The sequence below is a fragment of the Aotus nancymaae genome, unplaced genomic scaffold, assembly GCF_030222135.1.
Source record: "Aotus nancymaae isolate 86718 unplaced genomic scaffold, 86718_ANA_hifiasm-v0.15.2.pri h1tg000067l, whole genome shotgun sequence".
Classification (NCBI taxonomy): domain Eukaryota; kingdom Metazoa; phylum Chordata; class Mammalia; order Primates; family Aotidae; genus Aotus; species Aotus nancymaae.
The window spans coordinates 16,919,735-16,943,546 of NW_026988482.1; the positions used below are offsets into that span (position 1 = coordinate 16,919,735).

Consider the following 23,812-nt stretch of genomic DNA (forward strand, 5'->3'; position numbering starts at 1 on the left):
AAGAGTTTAGCATTTTAGCTTGCCTTTCTGCTTTCTGCCCTGTTGAGATGCAACAAGAAGGCCCTTACCAGATCAGATGCCTGGATCTTGGACTTCCAGCCTCCAGAATTGTGAGAAATGATTTTTTGTTTGTCATAAATTACCCAGTCTCAGGTATCCAGTTGTAGCAGCACAAAATGGACTAAGACAGTTACACAGTTTGTATTTCACATTTATTGTCTTAGTTCTAGGTTAGAAAACTTGCTTATATAAAAAACATGTTAAACTTTAAGAGAATTCGACTTGCTTAATAAGAGAATTAATTGCTGACTAGTGTTTTCCATTGTCTGATTTAAGATACTTACCTTTGATTATAAAGCCTACAGTTCTTATACTTGATGTTTACTTATTTTTGTAGGTGATTGTTTAAATAATGGCCGGATCAGTGCAACCATTAAAAGTAAATATTTGACATTATTGGTGGGAATGTAAATTACTACAGCCATTATGGAAAACCAATGGAGGTTTCTCAAAAAAACTAAAAATAGAACTGCCCACCAGCAGTCTCATTAGTGGATATCTGTCCAAAAGAAAGGATATCAGAATATCAATGGGGTACCTGAACCCCTGTGTTTATTGCAGCACTGTTCACAATGGCTAAGATATGGAATCAATCTAAATACCCATCAACAGATGAATGGATAAAGAAAGTGTGGTGTGTATACAGTATACACACACATACACACACACACACACACACACACGAGTGGACTACTGTTCAACCGTAAAAAGAATGAAATCCTGTCATTTGCAACAACATGGATGGAACTGGAGGTTATTATGTGAAATTAAGTAAGCCAGGCATAGAAAGATAAATATCACATGTTTTCATGTGGGAGCTAAAAATGTTGAACTCATGGAGGTAAAGAGTAGAATGGTAGCTACCAGGCTGGGAAGGGTGGAAGATGGAAAAGATGAAGAGAGGATGATTAACGACTAAAAATACAGTTAGTTAGAAGGAATACATTCTGCTGTTTAGTAGTGCAATAGGGTGACTACAATTTATTGTATATTTCAAAATGGTTTAGAATACACAAAGAAATGATAAATGTTTGAGGTGATGGATATTCTAAATACCCTGATTTGACCATTACACATTATATGCATTTATCAAAATATCACATGTACCCTATAAATACATACAATTATATATATATATATATCAGTAATAATTTTTTTAACTGTAAATATTTATTAAGGTTGAATAAGTTGACAGTTTTGTAAACTGGAAGTTTTTTTCCACATAGATTTCATTCAGAAAGATCAGTAGTGCATTGAGTTTCATCAAAAATGACATTGGAAACACTTCAATCTTTATAAAATTATGAGGTACTTATACCTAGAATGCTATTTGCAGCTCTGGGTTCTACACCTCCTGAAAGGTATATTATGAACATGATAAAGGCACTTTAAGTGAATAGGAGAGTAAGAACTTTCATATTGTGAATGTCAGATCTTATTAGTTTGCAAAGTAATAGATGAGAAGAGAATATGATCACAAAATGTTGTTTAGTACATGGCACATGGAAAATGCTGTAGTAATGTTTGAAATCTGTTCCCATTCATGAGTAGACTCTAAGGGGAACATTGGGATATGTCCATCAAGTCCTAGATTTTTTAAAAGTAGCAAAAACCTGTGTGTATCAAACTTGAGTGAGCAAGGTCAATTGGAAGTACCATCTTACAGAGATGACAGAATATCCTGACAGGTGTTTGTCTGAAAATGTAAATAGCTTTGAAACACACTGATGAATGATAGTTATAATGATTTTTTTAAAAATCTGAAATGTTTGGAGGTTTAATTTCTACTTTTTGAGGGTGTTATGAGAGAAGGTAAGTATGTTCCCCTTTCACCCATCCATTCATGCTTAATTTGGAAAACCTGGCTAAGTTATTATTTGATCTCGTTTCATTTGCTGCTTTAGAGTCTTGGGGCATGATGTTTAGGACTAAAAAGAGACTTAGAGAATCTACTTACTCAAATTAAAACAAGTAACTTAAAACTTAAGAAAGTTTATTATACTATAACTTGAAAAATTTGAAAATCATAAAACCATTTTGTCTTAAACAGAATTTAGGTTATTATACTTGTGTACTAATTCTTGGATGTAATGATCTCTTCCAACAATTGTATATAACATGCCTCTTTCACTTCATGTTTGCTTTTGCAGGACTGAAAAAGGGTTATTTTTGCTAAAAGTATTTAAGATTGTTCAATTTCCACAAAACTTGCCTGTTACTCTCTTAAAATACAAATCTTCGTCTTTTAAAGCATCTGTCCAGTTTTCTTTGTCTTTGTCTTTTTTTTTCTTTTTTTTTAATTGCGTTTTAGGTTTTGGGGTACATGTGAAGAACATGCAAGATTGTTGCATAGGTGCATACGTGGCAGTGTGATTTGCTGCCTTCCTCCCCTTCACCTATATCTGGCATTTCTCCCCATGCTCTCTCTCCCCAACTCCCCACCCCCCACTGTCCCTCCCCTATTTCCCCACAACAGACCCCAGTGTGTAGTGCTCCCCTCCCTGTGTCCATGTGTTCTCATTGTTCAACATCCGCCTGTGAGTGAGAACATGCGGTGTTTGATTTTGTGTTCTTGTGTCAGTTTGCTGAGAATGATTGTTCCCAGGTTCTTCCATGTCCCTACAAAGGACGCAAACTCATCGTTTTTGATGGCTGCATAATATTCCATGGTGTATATGTGCCACATTTTCCCTGTCCAGTCTATCATCTATGGGCATTTGGGTTGGTTCCAGGTCTTTGCTATTGTAAACTGTGCTGCAATGAGCATTCATGTGCATGTGTCCTTATAGTAAAACGATTTATAATCCTTTGGGTCTTTTTTTTTTTTTTTTAAATAGCAGTTGGTAACTGATCTAACTCTTGCCAGGTCATTTTTCAGTTACTTTGTGACCTTGTAACTTCTATTTCTTCTGATGTAGTAAATTTAAAGTGACAGAATTAGCATCCCATTAAAAAAAAAATTTTTTTTTATATGATACCTTTTACGTTGAGTGTTATGTCTAGTGAGATGTTTGGAATAATGTTTAATATTTAATCATTATTTCAGAGTGATAGGGATTTTCTTTTTTGTACTTTTCTGTATTACTTTTTTTGTTGTTTTAGAAACAGGGTCTCATTCTGTTGCCCAGGGTGAAGTGCAGTGGTGCCATCATAGCTCACCGTGTCCTCAAACCCCTAGGCTCCAGGGATCGTCCTGCCTCAGCCCACTGAGTAGCGCCACTACACCTAGCTAAAACTACCTTTTTTGTTTGTTTGTTTGTTTGAGACAGAGTCTCCCCCTGTCACTCAGGCTAGAGTGCAATGGTGCAATCTCGGCTCACTGCAACCTCTGCATCCCTGTGTTCAAGTGATTCTCCTGCCTCAGCCTCCCAAGTAGATAGGATTACAGGCAGCTGCCATTATGCCTGGCTAATTTTTGTATTTTTGTAGAGACAGAGTTTCACCATGTTGGCCAGGATGGTCTTGAACTCCTGACCTCAGGTGATCCGTCCACCTTGGCCTGCCAAAGTGCTGGGATTACAGGCCTGAGCCACTGTGTCTGAGCCTAAAACCGTTTCTTTAAAGTGTTTTGGAGATTGGGTCTTACTATGTTGCTTAGGCTCGTCTCAGACTCCTGGTGGTGGTCTCCAGCAGTCCTCCCACCTCAGCCTTCAGAGTAGCTGGGATTACAGACATAAGCCACCACACCCAGCTCTATTAATTTTTTAAAATAACACATGTCATTTTTATAAGAATTCTATTGTAAAATAAGAGTGAATTACTTTTAGAGATGTTAAGGAAGGATATATGACCAAAAAAAGCAAGGTGAAAGAGTAGGAGGAATTACCTGATTTAATGGGACATTTCAATAGAAAAGCGTTGATTTATAAGGAAGGTTAGGTGGCTCTTAAAAAAAACAAGATAAGGCAGGGCGCGTTGGCTCACGCCCATAATCTGACCACTTTTGGAGGCTGAGGTGGGCAAATAACCTGAGGTCAGGAGTTCGAGACCAGCCTGAGCAACATGGTGAAACTCTGTCTCTACTAAAAATACAAAAATTAGCCAGGCATGGTGGTGCACACTTGTAATCCCAACTACTCGGGAGACAGAGGTATGAAATTGCTTGAAATTAGGAGGTGGAGGTTGCAGTGAGCCAAGATCACACCAGTGTACTCCAACCTGGGTGACAGGGTAAGATTCCCTCTCAAAAATAAATAAATAAATAAATAAACAGAGCAAGGTGAAAGAGTAGGAGGAATTGCCTGATTTAATAGGACATTCCAGTAGAAAAGGATGCACCCTACTCCTAACCACAGTACATTTCAACTGGAAAAGAGAGTCAAAGGTTTAAAAAAAAACAACCATTAAAGTAAAATTTTGGGGCTGGGCGTGGTGGCTCATGCCTGTAATTTCGGCATTTTGGGAGACCAGGGTTCGCAGATTGCTTGAGCTCAGGAGTTCGAGACCAGCCTGGGCAACATAGCAAAACTCCATCTCTACAAAAAATACAAAAATTAGCTGGCCATGGTGGCTCTTGCCTGTGGTCCCAGCTACTCATGAGGCTGAGGTGGGAAGATAGCTTGAGTTTTGGAGATTGAGGCATGAGCCAAAATCGTACCACCCTACTCCAGAGCAAGACCCTGTCTCAAAAAAAAATAAATAAAAATAAATAACATTTTTGGATATTTTGAATGCAGACTGTGAGGATTTGAGGACAGATTAGAAACAGCTTATTAGAAGAAGACTAAGTAAAAAAAAAATCACTACAAGAGAGTCAAGGATCACTACAAGGCCACTTTCTGATAGAAGCCTTCCTTTACTTCTCAGATTAAGTCAGAGTCTTTGTTATAGCACTTTGTACCTCTGCTTGGTTATATTCATCATTGTTGTAGTTAAATACTCTAGTGTATATTGTTTTATGTGTGTTTGGGTCTCCACTAGACCGTAACTTCCCTGAGGCTAGGAACTGTCTTCTTTTTGTTTTTGGAGACAGAGTCTTGCTCTGGCACCCAGGCTGGAGTGCAGTGGCGCCATCTCGGCTCACTGCAGCCTCTGCCTTATGGGCTCAAACAGTCCTCCTGCCTCAACCTCTCAAGTAGCTGGGACTATAGGCACGTGCCAGCATACTCAGCTAATTTTCGTAGTTTTTGTAGAGATGGAGCCTCAATATTCTGCCCAGGCTGGTCTTGTACTGAGCTCAGGCAATCCACTTACCTTGACCTCCAAAAGGACTGGATTATAGGTGTGAGCCACCACACCCGCTAAACTTCCTTGTTCAGTGAAGTATGTATAATACTTGCTGTAGTTGTCCTGTAAACATTTTTTGAATGAAGTGAGAGCTATGGTTCTTTCTTATTGTAATTAAAGAATGGGCCAAAGGTGATTATGTTTCTTCCAAATTTTTATTATACAGAATTTTGAAGATACAGCAAAATTAAGAGAGTAATACAACAAACATCTATATAGATTCAATAGTTGCTAACATTTTGTCATATTTATTTTTCCTGTATGTGTGTATTTTTTGGAACTATTTGAAAATCAGTTGCAGACATCATGGACTTTATTAAAACTTTAGCACATGTCTCCTAAGAGTAAGAATAGTTAGGTATTCTTCTGTGTAATCTTAGTACCATCAACACATGTAAGAAAATTAGCAGTAATTGTTCAATTTTCTCTCCAATCTGTATTCAAAATTGTCCCCAATCTATTTTATGAGACTTAAAAAAAATCAGATAAATCAGTACACATACTATTTATGCATTTGATTGTTAGGTGTCTGTTTTTAACTGGGTTTTCCTAAAAGCAGAACCTGAGATAGATTGCTTATGTGCTATTAGTTTATTTAGAGAGTTTATTTCTACAGAGCAAAAGTGAGAGAAAAGGTGAAGAAACTGTTATAGGAAGAGGAAAACCTAATACAAAGATGCTTCTTGACACTAAGTGTGACTGATTTTTGTATCCTGGGTATTGCATTCCTGAGAAGCTATGTATACTTCATGTTAGGACTCTGCAAGGAAAGAGAATTTATCTACTGGCTTCTAGTGGGCAGCAATTCCCCCATACTTTAGGGTTGTGGATTTGTCAATGTTAGTGATAGTAGTGTCCAGTGTTGTGGTTAACAGGAAAGCCCCAAGTGAGGGGGGTGAGAGGAGGAGATGTGGACTGGGGGCCAAAGGCACGAAGTGTGAAGATCTGAGGATGAATTTTGGAATGGGTTGGAAGTAAGCATACTAAATCTGATACAGTGTCTCTGGTCTTTTGTAATCTAGTAGAATAGTCTTACTTTTCTTCTTCTCTCCACTTTAAATGACATTACCTTTTTGAAGAGACCATGCCAGTTGTCTTACAGACTATCATACATTCTTTATTTGTCTAATTTGTTTCCTCATGTTATTTAACTCATTCTGGTAAGAGGAAGTTAGGTATAAAGGTTGTGTAGACTCATTTTTGGTAAGCAGATGTCATAGTGATACACAGTGTTGTATTTTGTATTGCATCATCAGGAAGTACACAATATCAGGTTGTTGCACTTGTGGTGCTAAGTTGGATTTCTTAAAGGTGGGGACCTCCAGATCTTCCACTGTAAAGGTGTGTTTTTCTTGTCGATATTATGAAGTATGTATGGGGTTGTACTTTGGCACCTTGTATTGAGTCAGTTTCCACCCATTGGTGATCATTGCCAAATCACTACATTTGAGGTTTCAAAATGTTATTTTCCTTTCTAATTTTATCATTACACTCCTTTTCCTCAACTAGGATAAAATTCTGTTCCTTCTAAAAAGACAGGCTAAAGTTTACATTATTTTCTTTTAATGACCAGTTATTTGAGTTGTTTGTATGATAATCCCTTCTAGAGGTTGCTAAGTTCCCCACTTTTTCTGGATTTCTCTCTTTACAAAGTTATCACTGTAGTCTGAGAGATTTTTATTTATTAAATGTTTACCATACATATCAGTTTGGGTGCTCATATTCATCTTTTACTAGACGAATCACTTGAAGGGATATCTGTGTTTCCTTTTCATATACCCTACTAGTCTTTGAGCATGTCCTTGCTTTCCAACAATTTTCCCAAGTTTATTTTGAGTTTTCAATGCTCCTGAACTAGAATCCATGCATAACGATGTTTTCTGTTTTTCTGTTCATAATGGTTACTTTTTCTTTGAGGCGTTATTTTTGAGAGGTAAGAAAGTGGACAGGAAGGTGACACATTCTTCCAACTTTAGTCTTTTGCCCTAGAACTGGTAAAATAAAATTTGAAAAATATTGTGTGAGAAAGTAAGCCTTCTTTTCTTAAACTCTGGTGTGTTCCACAAGAACGGATTAAAATAAGAACTGTATTATTTTTCAAATAGCATAGTTTTAAAAGGCACCTCACATACATTGTAATAATTTGAATGTCACAGGAGCATGAATTCATTCTTGCTATAGCCTCCTAGCATACACGAGGTGAACCAGATTTTGGTTCTTAATACATGGAGCTTATACTGTGTTTACTTTAGAATTTAGTAAACTGTCATTCAGGGATGTTGGTACTGCCCAACCTTGCGATATTACCATATTGAAAAACTGAGACCAACCCCAAGGCACATAATCGCCAGATTTATTAGGGTCGAAATGAAGGAGAAAATACTAAGGGCAGCCAGAGAGAAAGGTCAGGTTACCCATAAAGGGAAACCTATCAGACTTAAAAGCAGATCTCTCAGCAGAAACCCTACAAGCCAGAAAAGAGTGGGGGCCAATATTCAACATCCTTAAAGAAAAGAACTTTCAACCCAGAATTTCATATCCAGCCAAACTAAGCTTTATAATAGAAGGAAAAATTAAATCTTTTGCGAACAAACAAGTACTTAGAGACTTCACCACCACCAGGCCTGCTTTACAAGAGCTTCTGAAAGAAGCACTATACATATAAAGGAACAACCAATATCAGCCTTTCCAAAAATATATCAAGCAAAGAGCATTAACACAATGAAAATTTTACACTAACTAATGGGCAAAACAACCAGCTAGCATCAAATGCCAGTATTAAACTTCTATATATTCTAATTGGATAAAAAGCCAAAACCCATCGGTATGCTGCATCCAGACCCATCTCACATGCAACGATACACAAAGACTCAAAACAAAGAGAAGGAGGAGATGTATCAACCAAACAGAGAGTAAAAATAAACAAATAAACAAAAAGCAGGAGATGCAATTCTTGCCTCTGATAAAGTAGACTTTAAAGCAACAAAGATCAAAAGAGGCAAAGAAGGACATTACATAATGGCAAAAGGATCAATGTAACAAGAAGAGCTAATGATTTTATAGATCAATGAGACAGAAAATTAACAAGGACATCCAGGACTTGAACTCAGACCCGGAACAAGTAAACTTAATAAACATTTATAGAACTCTCCACTTCAAATACACAAAACATACATTACCACCTCACACCTATTCCAAAAGCGACTACATAATTGGAAGTAAATCACTCCTCAGTAATCGCATAGCATTTCATAGGTTTAAATGAAATATTGGTTGGCTGCTTGTTTGTTATTTTCTTCCCTTATTCCTTCCTGTCTACATCAAGTATAATTATTGGTATAAAAGAGGTTTTCAATACCCATTACTAAACTGCATTCTAGCCTGGACAAGAAAGCAATACTCCCATTCTCTCTCTCTCTTTCTCTTCCTTTTTCTTCCTCTTCTTCATTCTTTTTTTCTTTCTTTCTAAATAAAAAAAAATAAAAAAAATAAAAATGAAAAAAAAAAAAAAAAGAAAAGCAACCATTATAATTAATTACACTAATGGGTTAAAGAAGAAACATCACATGATAAAAAAAAAAAAAGGAAATCCTTGTATCGTTACTGTCATAGGCATATGTGCATGGGGACATTCCTTCATGGCCTCTTGGCTCCATTTTGTCAGGGCTGGACATTAGTGACTCCATTTTTATACTGATGATTCCCACAGCCCCCTGGCTTTTTTGCACACCCTCTGGCTCCTTCTACCAGGGTGAGGCAAGAAAAAAAAAAAAAGATTATACTCAAGCTGAGAAATTTATATCTCCTGGTGACATCGTCGCAGTCATAACATTGTAGCACAGTGTATATCAAGTGTTTGTGGTGATGCTGGTGTAAACAAACCTGTTCTGCCAGTCATATAAAAGCATAGCACGTATAATTAGGTATAGTACATAATACTTGATAAATATAAACAACTGTGTTACAAGTTTATGTATGTACTTTACTTTTAATCATTATTTTATAGAATGTACTTAAACATTTTAGAAAAAAGTTAATTGCAAAATGGTCTCAGGCATGTCCTTCAGGAGGTGTTCCAGAAGAAGACATTGTTTTTGTAGATGATTGTACCATGCATGTTATTGCCTCTGAAGACCTTCCAGTGGTACTGTCCAGTCATACTGATAATTCTGACCGTGGGTAGGCTCACGCTAATGGATGTGTGTGTCTTCATTTTTAGCAAAAAGATTTAAACGAAAAAATAAAAATAAAAAAATAGAAAAAAGGTTATAGAATCAGAATATAAAGAAAATATTTGTACAGCTTTACAGTGTATTTGTGTTTTGAGGTTAAGTGTTAAGGTGAAAGAGTCAAAAAGTTAAAAAAATTAAATTTATAAAGTAAAAAGGTTATAGTAAGCCAAGGTTAATTTATTACTGAAGAAAGAAAAACATGTTTCTATAAATTTTGTGTAGATCAGCTTGGGCAGCATAGGGAGACCACATCTCTAAAAAAAAACCAAAAAAAATTTAGGTGTGGTGGCTCATGCCTGTAGTCCCAGCTAATTGAGAGGATGAGGTGGGAGAATCGCTTGAGCCCAGGAGATCAAGGCTGCAGTGAGCTGTGATCAGTCCACTGCATTTCAGCCTAGGTGATGGAGCGAGACCCTGTCTCCAAAAATATTGTAAGAGAAGTGGAACAACTGCCATATTATGCCAAGCTGTTAATCTAGGAGAAAACTCAGCATTACATAGTTACTGAGAAAATAAAAGTCTGTGTGAAAGCTTAATTATGTCACATCAGTTAGATTTATCTGTTCCAAGAAGGCACCCCCAATTAGTTTTGAATTACAAGTTTTGATTATGTGACATTTTCAGTAACTCATCATTTGAATAATTTTGATTGCTCTATATCTGTACCTATTACTATTTTTAGTATTAGAACAGTGATATCTCATGTGGTCATAAACCTCCTCCCCCCTCCCGTTTTTTGGATTTCCAAAGTGATGCATGTTTATTGCAAAATTTCTGAACTTTATATGTTTTTAATTATGTGAAAGGCATATCAGAGAATAAATACTAACAGCTTCTGTTATGCTTTTAATTCTTTTTTCTTTTAGAATCTCATTCTCCTTTTTCATCATGGAATATCTATAACCTTTTTCCTATCTTGGCCCTCTGTTCCCCTCTTTATTTTATCCCGTAAATATGTTCAGAGATTCCATTAGAAAAACAGACAAACAGAAAAAAGTACTTCTCAGTAGGACCCTAAATAATAATAATAAACATACAGGATTAGCTGAATGAATGCATGCCAAATGGTTAAAAGAGGTTATCTCAGGAAAAGAATATAAAAAAAGACCTTCAACATTATGCTTCTTGCTTTATAAGTGTGTTTAAGGTGTGCCTGAATTATTTGTGTTGTTAGATAATTTTTTTATATGGTAAATAAAGTAAAAAAGAGAACAGTTAATGTGGAGAAGGAGGGTCAGAAGCTAGGTTACAGAATATTGGGAATGGGAAGAAAAGAAAGAAAAAAAGGCAAACTAGTTTTTCAAGAAGCTTAGCTAAGAAGAGAAGGAATGCTATAGGGTCCTACTAAGAAGTGCTTTTTTCTCCTGCCTGTCTCCTAATGGCATCTTTGCACATACTATATTTACAAGGTAAGGGAACATAGAGGCCCAAGATGGAAAAAGAGGTTATAGATACTGTGTGAAGGGAGAATGAGACTCCAAAAGAGAAAATAATTAAGAGTATAATAGAAGCCGTTTATATTTATCATCTGATTTTTTGGTGACATTTGCTACTGTGTACTCTTTGCTTTTGAAAATTTTTTATCTTCTTGGCAATTATTTGCCCTGTTGGTTTTCCTTCATTTTGTGTTAATTTTTTTCAAAAAGATTGTAATCATGCAGAAACTGTAGTGAATATTATAAATAACCATGTAATTACTACTACCTTAAAAAGATAAAATAGTGTAAGTACAGTTCAGGTCCCTTGTGTTTTCCACTGTAATCATGTTCTCCTGCCCTGTTCCCTAGAATTAACCTCTGTCTTGAATTTGGTGCTTGCCACTCTCATGCCATGTTCATCATTACAGTTTTCTTTACCTTTTTTGTGCTTGGGATTCATTGAGTTTCTTGGATCTGTCAGTTTATAGTTTTTACCTATTTTAGACATTTTTCACCAATTATTATTTCAGATATTTTTTTTCTCTTCCCTCCCCTTTGCTTCAGGGATTCCAGTTACATGTATGTTGGTTTGATTGACTTTGTCTGCAGTTCACTGATATGATTAATCTTTTTTCAGTCTTTTTCCTTGGTGTGTTAAATTTTAGACAATTTCTATTGCTGTGTCTTGAAGTTCATTAGTCTTCTGAAGTATTTAGTCTACTGTTAATCTCGGTTTTTTATTTCAGACAGTTTATCTTTAGAAGACTGATTTAGTTTCTTTTTTCTTTTCCTCTCCCTCTCCCTCTTTTTGGAGACAGGGTCTTGCTGCACTGCCCAGGCTGCAGTGCGGTGATGCAGTCATGGCCCACTGCATCCTCAACCTCCTGGGTTCAAGCAATCCTGTTGCCTCAGCCTCCCAAGTACCTGGGACTACACACGTATACCACCAGACTGGGCAAGTTTTAAAAAAATTTTTTGGCAGAGACGGGGTCTTGCTGTATTGCCCAGGTTGGTCTCAGTAGTTACGTTTTTATTTTTGTCTAATTAACACACTCATGCTTTTCTCTGTCTTCATAAACATAAGAGACAGAATTAAAGTAACTTTTAAATTGTCTACTGATTCTGTTGTGTCATTTCTGGGTCAGCTTTGACTGATGATTTTTTTTCTCTTTGGGTTGTGTTTTCTTGCTTCTTCACGTGCCTGGCAATTTTGATGAATTTGGCAGACACTGTGAATTTTACCTATTGGGGGCCTAGATATTTTTGTATTCTTTTAAATATTCTTGAGCTTTGTTTTGGATGTTTCCAAATTACTTGGGAAGAGTTTGATCCTGTTCAAACTGCTTTTAAGCTTTTTTAGTGGGGCTGAGCAACCTTTAGTTGTAGAAGGCTATACCCAGTGCCCCATGTATTAAGCGTTTTTCCATTATTCTTGGCCTTGTGTGAGCTCTGGGTTTTGTTCCATTTGCTTCTTTCTAGGATTCTTTTCTCACCTTCAGGTTTTCTTATGTGCATGTACTGATCAAAACTAATCTGAAGACTTGCGGGGAACTCTGTAAATCTCTGACGCTTTCTCTGTGCAGCTCTCCTTTCTGGTATGCTTACCTGGGAATTTTAGCTCTGTGCATTCCAGCGCTTTCTTCCTCAACTCAGACTGCTGGGCTGTTTCCCCCTTCTTCTGCTACAGCCTGGAAACTTTCTGGGCATTTACAGGACACACTTCATTTGTTTCTCTTCTCACAGGGATCACTGTTTTGCACTTTGTCCGATATTTGAAAATCATTGTTTTATACTTGTTCATTTTTTTAGTTGCTTAAGGTGGGAAAGTCAGTCTTTCTTCTTTTATTTTGTTATGGTTGGAAGCAATTGCTTGTTTATAGAAAGCCATTGGTATTCTAAAATACTGTTAATTATCTTATGTGCCTATTAGGTGAAGTGTTACCATCTCAAAAGGCTTATATTTCAGTCCTTCTAAAGATGCTCATATTACAGGGTGATTTCTAAATTACTTTTAACTGCAAATAACCATCTGAGGAGAACACATAGGCTTGAAATGTACCCTACTTAGTGCTACTTGGATATTTATAGATACTTAGAGAAGATGCAGTTAGTGTAGAATTTAACACAAATTGAATAATCATTCCTGAATATGGCCTTAAAACCTATATTAGATATATGCAAGCTTTTTTGAAGGCTTACTAGGTATATTAAAAAATAATATAGTAAGGAGTTACATCATGAAGGTTATAAATATATGCCTACAGTACAGGAGAAAATTGGCTTCCTGTTCTGTGAATGAGCACTACATACAGGTTGAGTATTCCTTATCCAAAATACTTGGGACCAGAAGTGTTTTGGATTTTGGATTTATTCATATTTTGATATTTTCATCATACTTGTTGGTTGAATATCCCTAATCTGAAAATTCAAAATCCGGAACGCGGCTGGACATGGTGGCTCACGCCTGTAATCCCACCACTTTGGGAGGCAGAGGCAGGTAGATCAGCTTAGGTCAGGAGTTCAAGACCAGCCTGGCCAACATGGAAAAACGCCATCTCTACTAAAAATACAAAAATTAGCTGGGCATGGTGGTGATCACCTGTGATCCCAGCTACGTGGGGAGGCTAAGGCAGAAGAAGCTTGAATTTGAGAGGCAGAGGTTGCAGTGAGCTGAGATTGTGCCATTGGACTCCTGGGTGGCAAGAGTGAAACTCCATCTCAAAAACAAAAAAACAAAAACAAAAACAAAACCCGATAACAAAATCTGGAACGCTACAATGAGTATTTTCTTTGAGGATTATGTTGGCGCTTAAAAGATTTTGGATTTTGGAGCATTTAGATTGTGGGTTTTTGGATTACGGATACTCAATCTGGAGTAATAATTTGGGATAAATGGTCAAGTGACATTATAGTTCAAAAAGGGCAGTATGTTAAACAACTTAGATTCTATAAAACAGATGTTTGAGGCCAAATAGATTAGATAATTAACAAATGGTTGTAAATCATGACCCTAAACATCGCAGATGAATGTGAGGAGTTCGACTAAAATTGTTTTCTGAAATGTGACTGGAATAATATATTAGAAGTACCATTTAATAATGTGTTGTTAAATAATTATATGTTAACTGATACATTTAGCTATTTGACTATTTAATCTTATAGGTTTATAATTGAGTTGGCAAAACTTTTTATTTTTACTGGGAAAATGGTAGTGTCTAATTTTCAGGGTTGTTTCAAGCTGTTTTCAATTTTGTAATCACCTGTAGTTTAAATATTAAAAGGCCATTCATTAATTCCACAAACATTCTGGCCACCATGCTATCCCCCAAGGTTATAGGGGTAAAATGGTAGGTACAGGAGACATTCTTTTCCCTCCTCCTCCCACCCCCAATCTCGCTCTGTCACCCAACCTGGAGTGCAGTGGCGGGATCTCGGCTCACTGGAATGTACACTTCCCGGGTTCAAGCGATTCTCCCACCTCAGCCTCCCGAGTAGCTAGGATTACAGGTGTGTATACCACCATGCCTGGCTGATTTTTGTATTTTTAGTAGAGACAGGGTTTTACCATGTTGGCCAGGCTAGACTTAAAATGCTGACCTCAAGTGATCTGCCCACCTCGGCCTCCCAAAGTGCTGGGATTATGGGTGTGAGCCACCGTGCCTGGCCTCATGAGAGATTCTTGGACCTTAGAATCCATTGGATTTAGAAACTGAAACATAGGCTTGATATAAGTTCAAGGACTCTTAGAAGCCATTGAGGTTTTTATTTTACAAAAGGGGAAGTTGAGACCCTCTCCCCATCTCCTAAAGAAAGTGCCTACTTCAGTTACACCAGTTGAATGATATTTCTGACTTGCTGTAGTGATTTTGAGCCTCTTCTATTATGAAGTCTGCCAAACTTAGGGATGCCTGCCCTCTCTGGGCTAGACTACTCTAGATGTCATAAAAATTTCACAAGAGAAATTTCAGAATACTAAGAGAGCAACCAGGTAAAGGGTTTTACATAACTTCTTATTTTCCTTCACAAAATGCAATGCCTGTTCAGTACTTAGATATTACCCACACTGTTTTCAGTATTCTACTTAAAAATGATAAACTTTATTTAAAGAGACATGAGCCTTGAGCCTCATATGAGCTTTACTCTTTTATGTTGGGAGCAAATGATTATTGTGTGGGTGGGGTGGGGAAAAGAGAGTACTCAACAGAGCATGTAATTTCCAGGCTACATCCTGCATGGGATAAGGGAAGTGTTGGCCCATGATGAAATTTACATAGCTACATACATGTGTATTTAAGTCTGAGAGGAGAAAACAAACCATTTTTTCTCTCTACTCTCAACACAGCACACTTCTGTGACTAGATGTATGAGGAGTTTTTTGTTTGGTGAAAGTTTTCCAGTGGACACCCACTGGGTGTCCTATCATTCAATTCTGATGCTATCTACTTAGAGATAGTAGTAGTCTCTAAGTAAATACAATTCTGGCAGTATCTACTTAGAGACAGTAGTACTCTCTAAGTAGATAGTAGTATCAGATCCCACAGGTTGGGCACTCAGCCCCACAAGACTGTCCCCACTTTACATATAGTAGATTGTGACCTATACTTCTGACTGACTAGTTATAAATTGGGGTTCGTTCACATGACCCACTCCTTGGGTTTGATTAATTTGCTTGGATGGCTTTGAACTCAGGGAAATGCATATACTAGTTTATTATAAAAGATGTTATAAAGGATACAGATGAACAGCCAGATAAAGAGGCACATAGTGCAAGATCTGGAAGGGTCCTAAGTTCAAGAACTTCTATCCTGGTAGAGTTGGAGTCTTCAGCCTTCCCACCATGCTTTTGCCAACCCAAAAGCACATCGCATCTTATTAAAAGAGTTTTTATAGAGCTTGATCTCCAGCCTTCCCACCCCTGCCCCTTTCCTGGAGGTTGGTGGGTGGAGCTGAAAATTCCAACCCTGTAATCCTCTAATTTCATGGTCTTTCTGGTGAAGAGCCTCATCCTTAGGCTTTCTGGGGGGCCTCACTCTAATTTACCTCATTAGCATTAGTTGTGATCCAAAGGGCTTGTCATGAACAAAAGAAGATCCTCCCATTAGGAATTTCCAAGAGTTTTAGGCACGCTGTGACAGAAAAAAAGAGCAATATATTTCATCTTATACCACGATAGATACATAGCTGTAACTGGCATTTATTGAGCACTATTGGACTATTTATTGCCACTGTTGACTTAACAAGGTCAGCATTATTCTAAGTGCCATGTGTGTATTATTTAGTCTTCACATAACAGGCCCATTAGGTAAAGTAAGGTAAAGTCCCATTGAACCTGTCTCAAGTATATCCTGTTAGGCTTTAAATAAAAGACTGTAATCTGATACATGTCAATGATAGTAATAACAACATTGATAATACTATTTGATAGGTTCTACCAAGTGATATGTATGTATTAACTCCTTTTCATAACCCTTACAGTGAAATTTGGTTTAGTCTGAAAGTTGTTGGTGCAGCCCATATGTATTTGAAATGTTTGGAGGAGGAATAGGGTATAAGAGGCAAGTAGGAACAGTTCAATTGTTTGAACTTGAGGTCGTTCATAATATCTGTAAACTATGAGGAAACTTTCTGGACAAAAATGAGAGATAATACTCTTCCTTACTATGCATTGAAAACTTTTTTAGAAATTTTTTTGGATTTTAAAGTTTTTTACAGACAGGGTCTCACTTTGTTGCTTAGGCTGGAGTGCAGTGGTGCAATTACAGCTCACTGCATCTTCAAACTCCTGACCTCAAGCCGTTGTCCAGTTTCAGCCTCCCAAGTAGCCAGGACTACAGGTGCAGGCCACCACATGTGGCTAACCTTACTATGGCATTTGTATAGGGGAATGTGGCTGGAAGCTTATGATGCTGAAAGCCAGCTATATCCCTCTGCCATGTCCCCTATCTGTTAGCCTGTCTCCAATCCTAATGATCTTGGAGACAGGACATGAATTCACAAAGTTAGTTGGCTTCTGGGTTAAAAACGAAGACTTCTTGAGGAGTTTGAAAGGTTATATAGTTATACTATCTTTTTGTGGTGGATTTTTTTGGTAGCGGGGAATCAGTTAAATGGATTTAGTAAGGCAATCAAGTTAAAATTTGCCTTCATTAGTAAAATGTTATTTATTCATTTTTTTAGCAAAGAAAAAAAAGGCAAGTTTTAGATAAAATCTTTTAAATTATTATATTTTGTTTTTCCTGCTCCCCTTCTCAAAAAAACCACATGGAATATTCCATTCATTACTGCTCGAGAAAGTCATTACTTTGCAGGCTGCAGTTGCTGAAATGGTTTAGTGGAGGAAATGTTTGCTGGCATATTTTTAGTGATTTTTTTTTTGGTAGTTGTCATTTGAGTATCCAAACTGTAGCAAACAAAGAGAAGCTGATTTAAATTTATATTGGGGAAACCTCTTTGTGGAGCATTTCATCAGATGATTTCCTGTCAACTTCATATCTTGAAAAGAGGGATTAATGAAACAGCATCTGAAGAAGGAGTGGACTCTTGTGGAATAAGCCCTGACATCTTCCACAGTGTTTTGTGGGGTAATTTTAAGTTCTTCAGATACAGATTACATAAAGAAGATTGTAGGGCACGTGGCAGACTCTGGTTTCTTGTATTTCAGATAGTAGAAAAATTGCTACCTCTTAGAATGGATCCTGGAGCCATCTAGCTACAGTTATAACTTTTTCATTTATGGTTTTATCTCACAACTTTATTTTTATTTACATTTTTTGTTCAACTAGGCAACTTAAAATAGTTTGGTTTATGTATAAAATATTGTAATGGTAAAGTAATGGATTGCCTGTGCATTGTAACCACAAAGGTAAGATATAATATGCTTTTCTGTATTTCATTGTTAGTGACAGATGTGAGGGACCCTTTGTTAACTGTGTAGTTTAAAAATAAGGTGTAACCATTGTTATATATTTGAAAAAATATATTTGAATCCCTGTGATGCTTAGTTTATATCCTTTGGAAAAGGCAATATTTTGAAATGTGTTTTAAATAGCTAAAAATGTGTTGCACAGAAATATTTTTCCCTGAGATACTCAGGAAGCCTTTCTCCCAGCAGCAAAGGTCTGTGAAGCCTTGATTATATTTAAATCTTCTAAACATATTCTCAGAGTTATTCTCCTCCCCTTTATTTTGTGTCCCGACATGCCATGCTAGTTGAATGTATAACTCATTTTGAGAACATTTTCAGGACTCTTCCATCTATTGTAATTATAGTTAATTTTTTGTGTTTTTTTTAGGAAGAGGAAGATAGTCAAGTGCTGATTGTGTTGCTGTTAGATGTTGATTTGGATTTAAAATTATTAAACTTGGACAAGTACTTCTTGAAAGTACTTGTTTTGATGTCTGTTTTGCTCATTGTCTTCAAAGTACAGCATGCTTCACTTAATCTCTAAGTTTGGCTTCTTTTATTTTTGAGCACCAGTTTGCAGACATTGTGTGATGGTGTTATTATAGATTCAGTGTGCTTACATTTAAAATGTATTCATTGGTTTTTAAAATATAGAATAATTTACCTTTTTTTATTTCTATACACTTACGATGTCTCATAGTGATTGCTAATTTAAAATCTCAAACTTGAGATTTTAAAATTATGTTCAGTAATACAAGAGTAGGTAAATTTGTAAATTCTGAAAGTAGGCTATTTTTCCTTTATAGTGAATTATTTTTCATAAGAGAAAAAGCAGGAAAATTGATGGACATTAGTTTTCTTTTCTTGTTGCTCATAGAGTTCTAGTTCAAACAAGTAGTTCGTGATTGGATACAGACATGCCCATTATCTGTTTCCATCCCCTGTTTATAAAGAGATGTCTTCTGTGTACCTCTAGGTAAACTGTCTTGTTGAAATATTCTTAATGAATGTTTAAAGGGCACATAAGCCTGGAAAACAGGGTTGTTGTTGCTTTTTCCCTTTATAAATTTTTTTCATGTCTGTCAGTGGTTGGTTCTTCCCTGTGATTTACCTTTTATCATTTCATTCATTTTGGTTTTATTTCCAATACTATAGCAAAGTTATTTGAAATGATCCATCTCTTCTTTCTGCTCGATCTTCCTTGATAGACTGAGAATTTTTTTTTGCATTGACCTTTTTTTAGCAAAAGAGGGTCTATTTTGCTTAAAAAAAAAAAAGATGTAATCATTACCCTAAAGTATTTATAAATTTTTATTATGTAACTGTTAAAGCAAAAATAGAAAAGGATGTAGGTTGGAAATTAGAAGCCTAAAACATTGTTTGTAGTTGCTTTTGAAAAGCTAAATTAAAACAATTTGTTCAATTATTAGAATATACCCTTTGAACATATTTAACCAATAGCTCTAGCAGGAAGAGCAAAATTCTTGATTTTCTTTTCAACTAAAGGCTGCAGTGTGAACTCCATCGTTACTCTTTTCTCCCTTTTCTGGTCTTTACAGAGCTTTGTGGTTTTATGTGTTTTAAAAGTCTGACAGTGTAGTTGATATAATTTTATCATGTTAATACTAAGACACCTTTCCAAATGAATTTTTTTCATCATCCGCCTCCCCTCTCTCCCACTTGTGTAGGCATGGTGAACTAGGTAGGCACGTTGCATCATTGCTACCATGGATACCCTTAAGTACAGGCATGTGGGTTGAGCTAAAGCAATAATGGTTAGTTTTTTGGTTGTTCCCCCGACCCATAACTATATGTTCTTCACAATGAAGACTCTTATTTTAAAACATTTGCAAATGACAAGGTTGTGAGATGTGATGACTAAATCATCACTGCTATTGAACTGCCAAATCTTAGTCTCCATTTACAGTAGTATTAATGGCATTTACTAATTTAAGACTGTCATAAGTAGCTCTGCATTCCTTTTCTGATTAATATATTTTAAACACAAATGTAATTTTTGTTTTGTTTTGCCGTTTAGTGAAAATGAAAATGTACTTCCTCTTTGAATTAAAAAAAATACTCTTCTGGATTTAGATATTTCATGGGGGGAAAAGATGCTAGTGAGCATTTCTACCATGGCAGTATTTCTGATTATTGTTTGTACACTTACATACATTTTTATGTACTTTAATCAGCGTGGATACAGTATTTTGTGCTTTTCCACATAATGTCTAAGAGATTTAATTTTGTGTTTGTAAGTTCTTGTGTTCTTAGCTAGCTCCTTTGTAAATATGTCAGTTGAGGTGGAGTTAATATTGTTAGAAGCCAGGCAGAGAAGTGTCATTTTTGTCAGGCTCGTAGTCACTGTAGGAAAATTAACTGAGAGCATAAGAAGCCCAACAAGAGTGATTTAGGATTATTGTTATATATAGTTTATTTTCTTATGTTAGCAATAAAGTACTCTGCTTAAACTGCAGCTGAGGGCATTTGTGTTCTTTATTATAGAGGTTTCCCAGCTGTCAAGTAACTTCTGAGAGTTGTGTAACTTTAGTACCAGAATTTATTTTTATTTTTAATTTTTAATTTTTAATTTTTTTTTTAAATTGCATTTTCGGTTTTGGGGTACATGTGAAGAACATGTAAGATTGTTGCATAGGTACACATGTGGCAGTGTGGTTTGCTGCCTTCCTCCTCATCACCTATATCTGGCATTTCTCCCCATGTTATCCCTCCCCAACTCCCCACCACCTGCTGTCCCTCCCCTGTTTCCCCTCAACAGATCCCAGTGTGTGATGCTCCCCTCCCTGTATCCATGTGTTCTCATTGTTCAAAACCCGCCTATGAGTGAGAACATGCGAGTACCAGAATTTCGTATAGTAGGATCCTATCTTTCTCCATCGTTGGTTATACTGCTTGCTGATCAGCTAAGCAGAAAAGGGATGTTCTCTATCTCTCTTCATTTTAGGGTTATTTAGCAGTTTAGGTAGCAAGAAAAAACCTGAAAAGAAAAAATTTTTTCCTGTATGTTCTTAGTTAAGAAAGGAGAGGCCGGGCACAGTGGCTCATACCTGTAATCTCAGCACTTTGGAAGGCCGAGGTGGACAGATAACGAGGTCAGGAGATCGAGACCATCCTGGTCAACATGGTGAAACTCTGTCTCTACCAAAATAGAAAAAGTTAGCCAGGTGTGGTGGCATGCCCCTGTAATCCCAGCTACTTGGGAGGCTGAGGCAGGGGAATCGTTTGAACCTGGGAGTCGGATGTTGCAGTGAGCCGAGATCACGCCACTGCACTCCAGCCTAGTGACAGAACAAGACACTGTCTCAAAAAAAAAAAAAGGAGAAAATAAACATTCATATTTCAGGAGATTCTCTTACACTCAGTGCCAGTTGTTAAATATTTTTGTTATTGAACTTATTTTCCAAAACTGTGGAGTCCATATTAAGTGCCATTAGGGCAATGTTTGAAGTATATACAGTCTTAGGCATGTCTCCCAATTAAGGAATTGGCAATACATATATTTTAGAAGCTGCAGAACAGGTTTTCATTATTTTTGTTGACAGAACTTTTTTCAGGTCTTGTGAGGTGTTCCCTTCTGCTTTGAGTTTGAGCTCTTCCCCACCCCAGACTGGGTCCCACCCTGTCGCTCAGGCTGGAGTGCGGTGGCCTGATCTTGGCTCACTGCAGTCTCTGCCTCCTAGGCTCAAGTAATCCTCCCACTTCAGCTTCCCAGATGCTTTGAGATCTTTATGCATAAAAGTTTCCTCTATTTGCAGTGCAAGCCCTTTATCCCAAATCTTACCCTTCAGATTCCAGTTTATAAATTACTTCCTCAGGGAAGCCCTGCTTGATTCCCCATTAAGTTAGGTTCTTCTGTAAGTATACTTCATTTTTCTTTTATGTAGCCACACAGTATGTCATTTATGTGTGTAATTCTTCATTAATGTATGTTTTTCTCATTGGCCTGTAAGTGTTAGAAAAAAGTAAAACTTTTGTTCCCCGTGATATCCCTGGTGACTGACCAAGTGTTTGATATATAGTAGATGCTTAGTAAGTTTACTAATTGTTAAAAGAATGAAGCTTTGGAACCGAGGGTAGAAATTTACAGATTCAATAAGTATTTTAGTTTTTAAAATGGGACTTTAATGCATTTAAAGTCCCATTTTGAATATAGTTCTAGATTGACATCCTGGAATATCATCACTAAAATGTATCTATTATTCTGTATTTATAATGCATTCAAAAGGATCCAGGAAGTGGCTTATCTTCTTATTGTTTTCCATGAATTTCTTAGTTTATGGTGGAAAGGAAGTACATCATCATGTCTTGCCATATAAATATTTGACTTATATTTGACTGATTTGTTGATTTTGTTGTATATTTGTTTCTGGCTTTTACTTAGTATGGGAGACACAGAATCCTTTTTCATTTTATCAGGCGTGCTTCCATCTGTAGACTCAACTTTAGCACTGTCCAGTAGAGCTTCATACAATGATGGCAATGTTCTGTATCTTTGCTGTCCTGTCCACTGGCACTTGAAATGGAGTGGCTAGTTTGACAGAGAAACTGAATTTTTAACTTTAATTAATTTAAATAGACTTGTTATTAAGTTATTAAGTCTGTAACAGCCATTCCCACACACCAGCCAACCCTTCATTTATTTTTTAATCAGTTTTTGAGTGGACAATAAATTCACATAATTTAAAAATCAAAACTGTCATATACAAGTTTATATAGATATGCCTCACAACAAGGTATATAGATACCTTCCTCCCAACTCCTATAGGAAACTACTTTTTTGTTAGTTTCTATTTATCTTTCTAGTATTAACACAAATACAAGTAAATAGTAATATTTTTATTTGTCTTTCCTTACACAATAAGTAATACGTTTTATGTGGTATTTTGCCTCTTGCTGGTTTTACTTGCAGTATCCTGAAGGTCTCTCCATTTTAATACATAGAGCTTTTTCTCATTCATTTTTACAGAAATATATTTGATCATGTTGGATGTGCCATAGTTTGTTAACCATTTTAAATAAATTACCTGGCTGGGCGTGGTGACTCATGCTTGTAATCCTAGCACTGAGGGAGACTGAGGTGGGTGGATCACCTGAGGTCAGGAGTTCAAGACCAGCCTGGCCAATATGGTGAAACCTCATCTCTACTAAAACTACAAAAATTAGCTGGGTGTGGTGGCACATGCCTGTAATCCTAGCTACTCAGGAGGCTGAGGCACGAGAATCGCTTGAACCCAGGAGGCGGAAGTTGCAGCGAGCCGAGATGGTTCTGCACTCCAGCCTGGGTGACATAGTGAGACTCCATCTCTAAATAAATGAAGAAATAACTGACTGACCTGTAACAACCTGTTCTATTGGAAAAAGATGAAAGTTGGATCCATACCTAATACTGTATATCAGAAAAAAATTCAAAATGTTCAAAAAATATATGCTAGGTTTGAATGATGGTGTTCCCTCCACAATTCATGTTGAAACTTAATCCACAGTGTTGAGATGTGTAGCCTTTGGGAGATGATTAAGTCATGAGTGGGATTAATACCCTAATGAAAAGGGCTTGAGGCAGAAGGGAGTGCTTTCTTTTCCCTTTGCCATGTGAGGATATAGAGTTCTCCTCCAGAGGTTGCAGCAATTTTGTAAGAGTGCCATTTTGTAAGCAGAAGCAGTCCTCACCAGACACTAGTCTTGCCAGTGTCTTGATCTTGGTCTTCTCTGCCTCCAGAACCATGAGAAATAAATTGTTACTGTTTATAAATTACCTAGTCTGTGGTATTTTGTTATAGTAGCACAAATAGACTAAGACAATATAAATGTATTTTTGCTGGACAGTCAATTTCTAATCTTTTACAAGCTACTTCAGGAAACAACTTTGTATGTATGCCATTTCATATTTGTGCAGGCATATCTGTATGATATGGGATTACTGGTTCAAAGAGTATATGCAGATGTAATTTTGG

General features: G+C 36.7%; 1 protein-coding gene across 14 annotated transcripts in view; it reads left to right on the forward strand.

Moving 5' to 3' along the window:
• The window catches only part of DLG1 (discs large MAGUK scaffold protein 1), a 262,697-nt gene that overhangs the window by 22,351 nt on the left and 216,534 nt on the right, over positions 1-23,812 (forward strand). Inside the window, exon 1 of one of the 14 annotated variants that reach the window (XM_021676125.2) lies at positions 17,702-17,798. The exons of the other annotated variants lie outside the window; for them this stretch is intronic. Within the exon in view, the coding sequence (XP_021531800.1) occupies positions 17,769-17,798 (30 nt within the window). The 5' untranslated portion in view covers positions 17,702-17,768. Of the gene's footprint in view, positions 1-17,701; positions 17,799-23,812 lie in introns of those variants that run through there. 14 annotated transcript variants of the gene reach the window in all.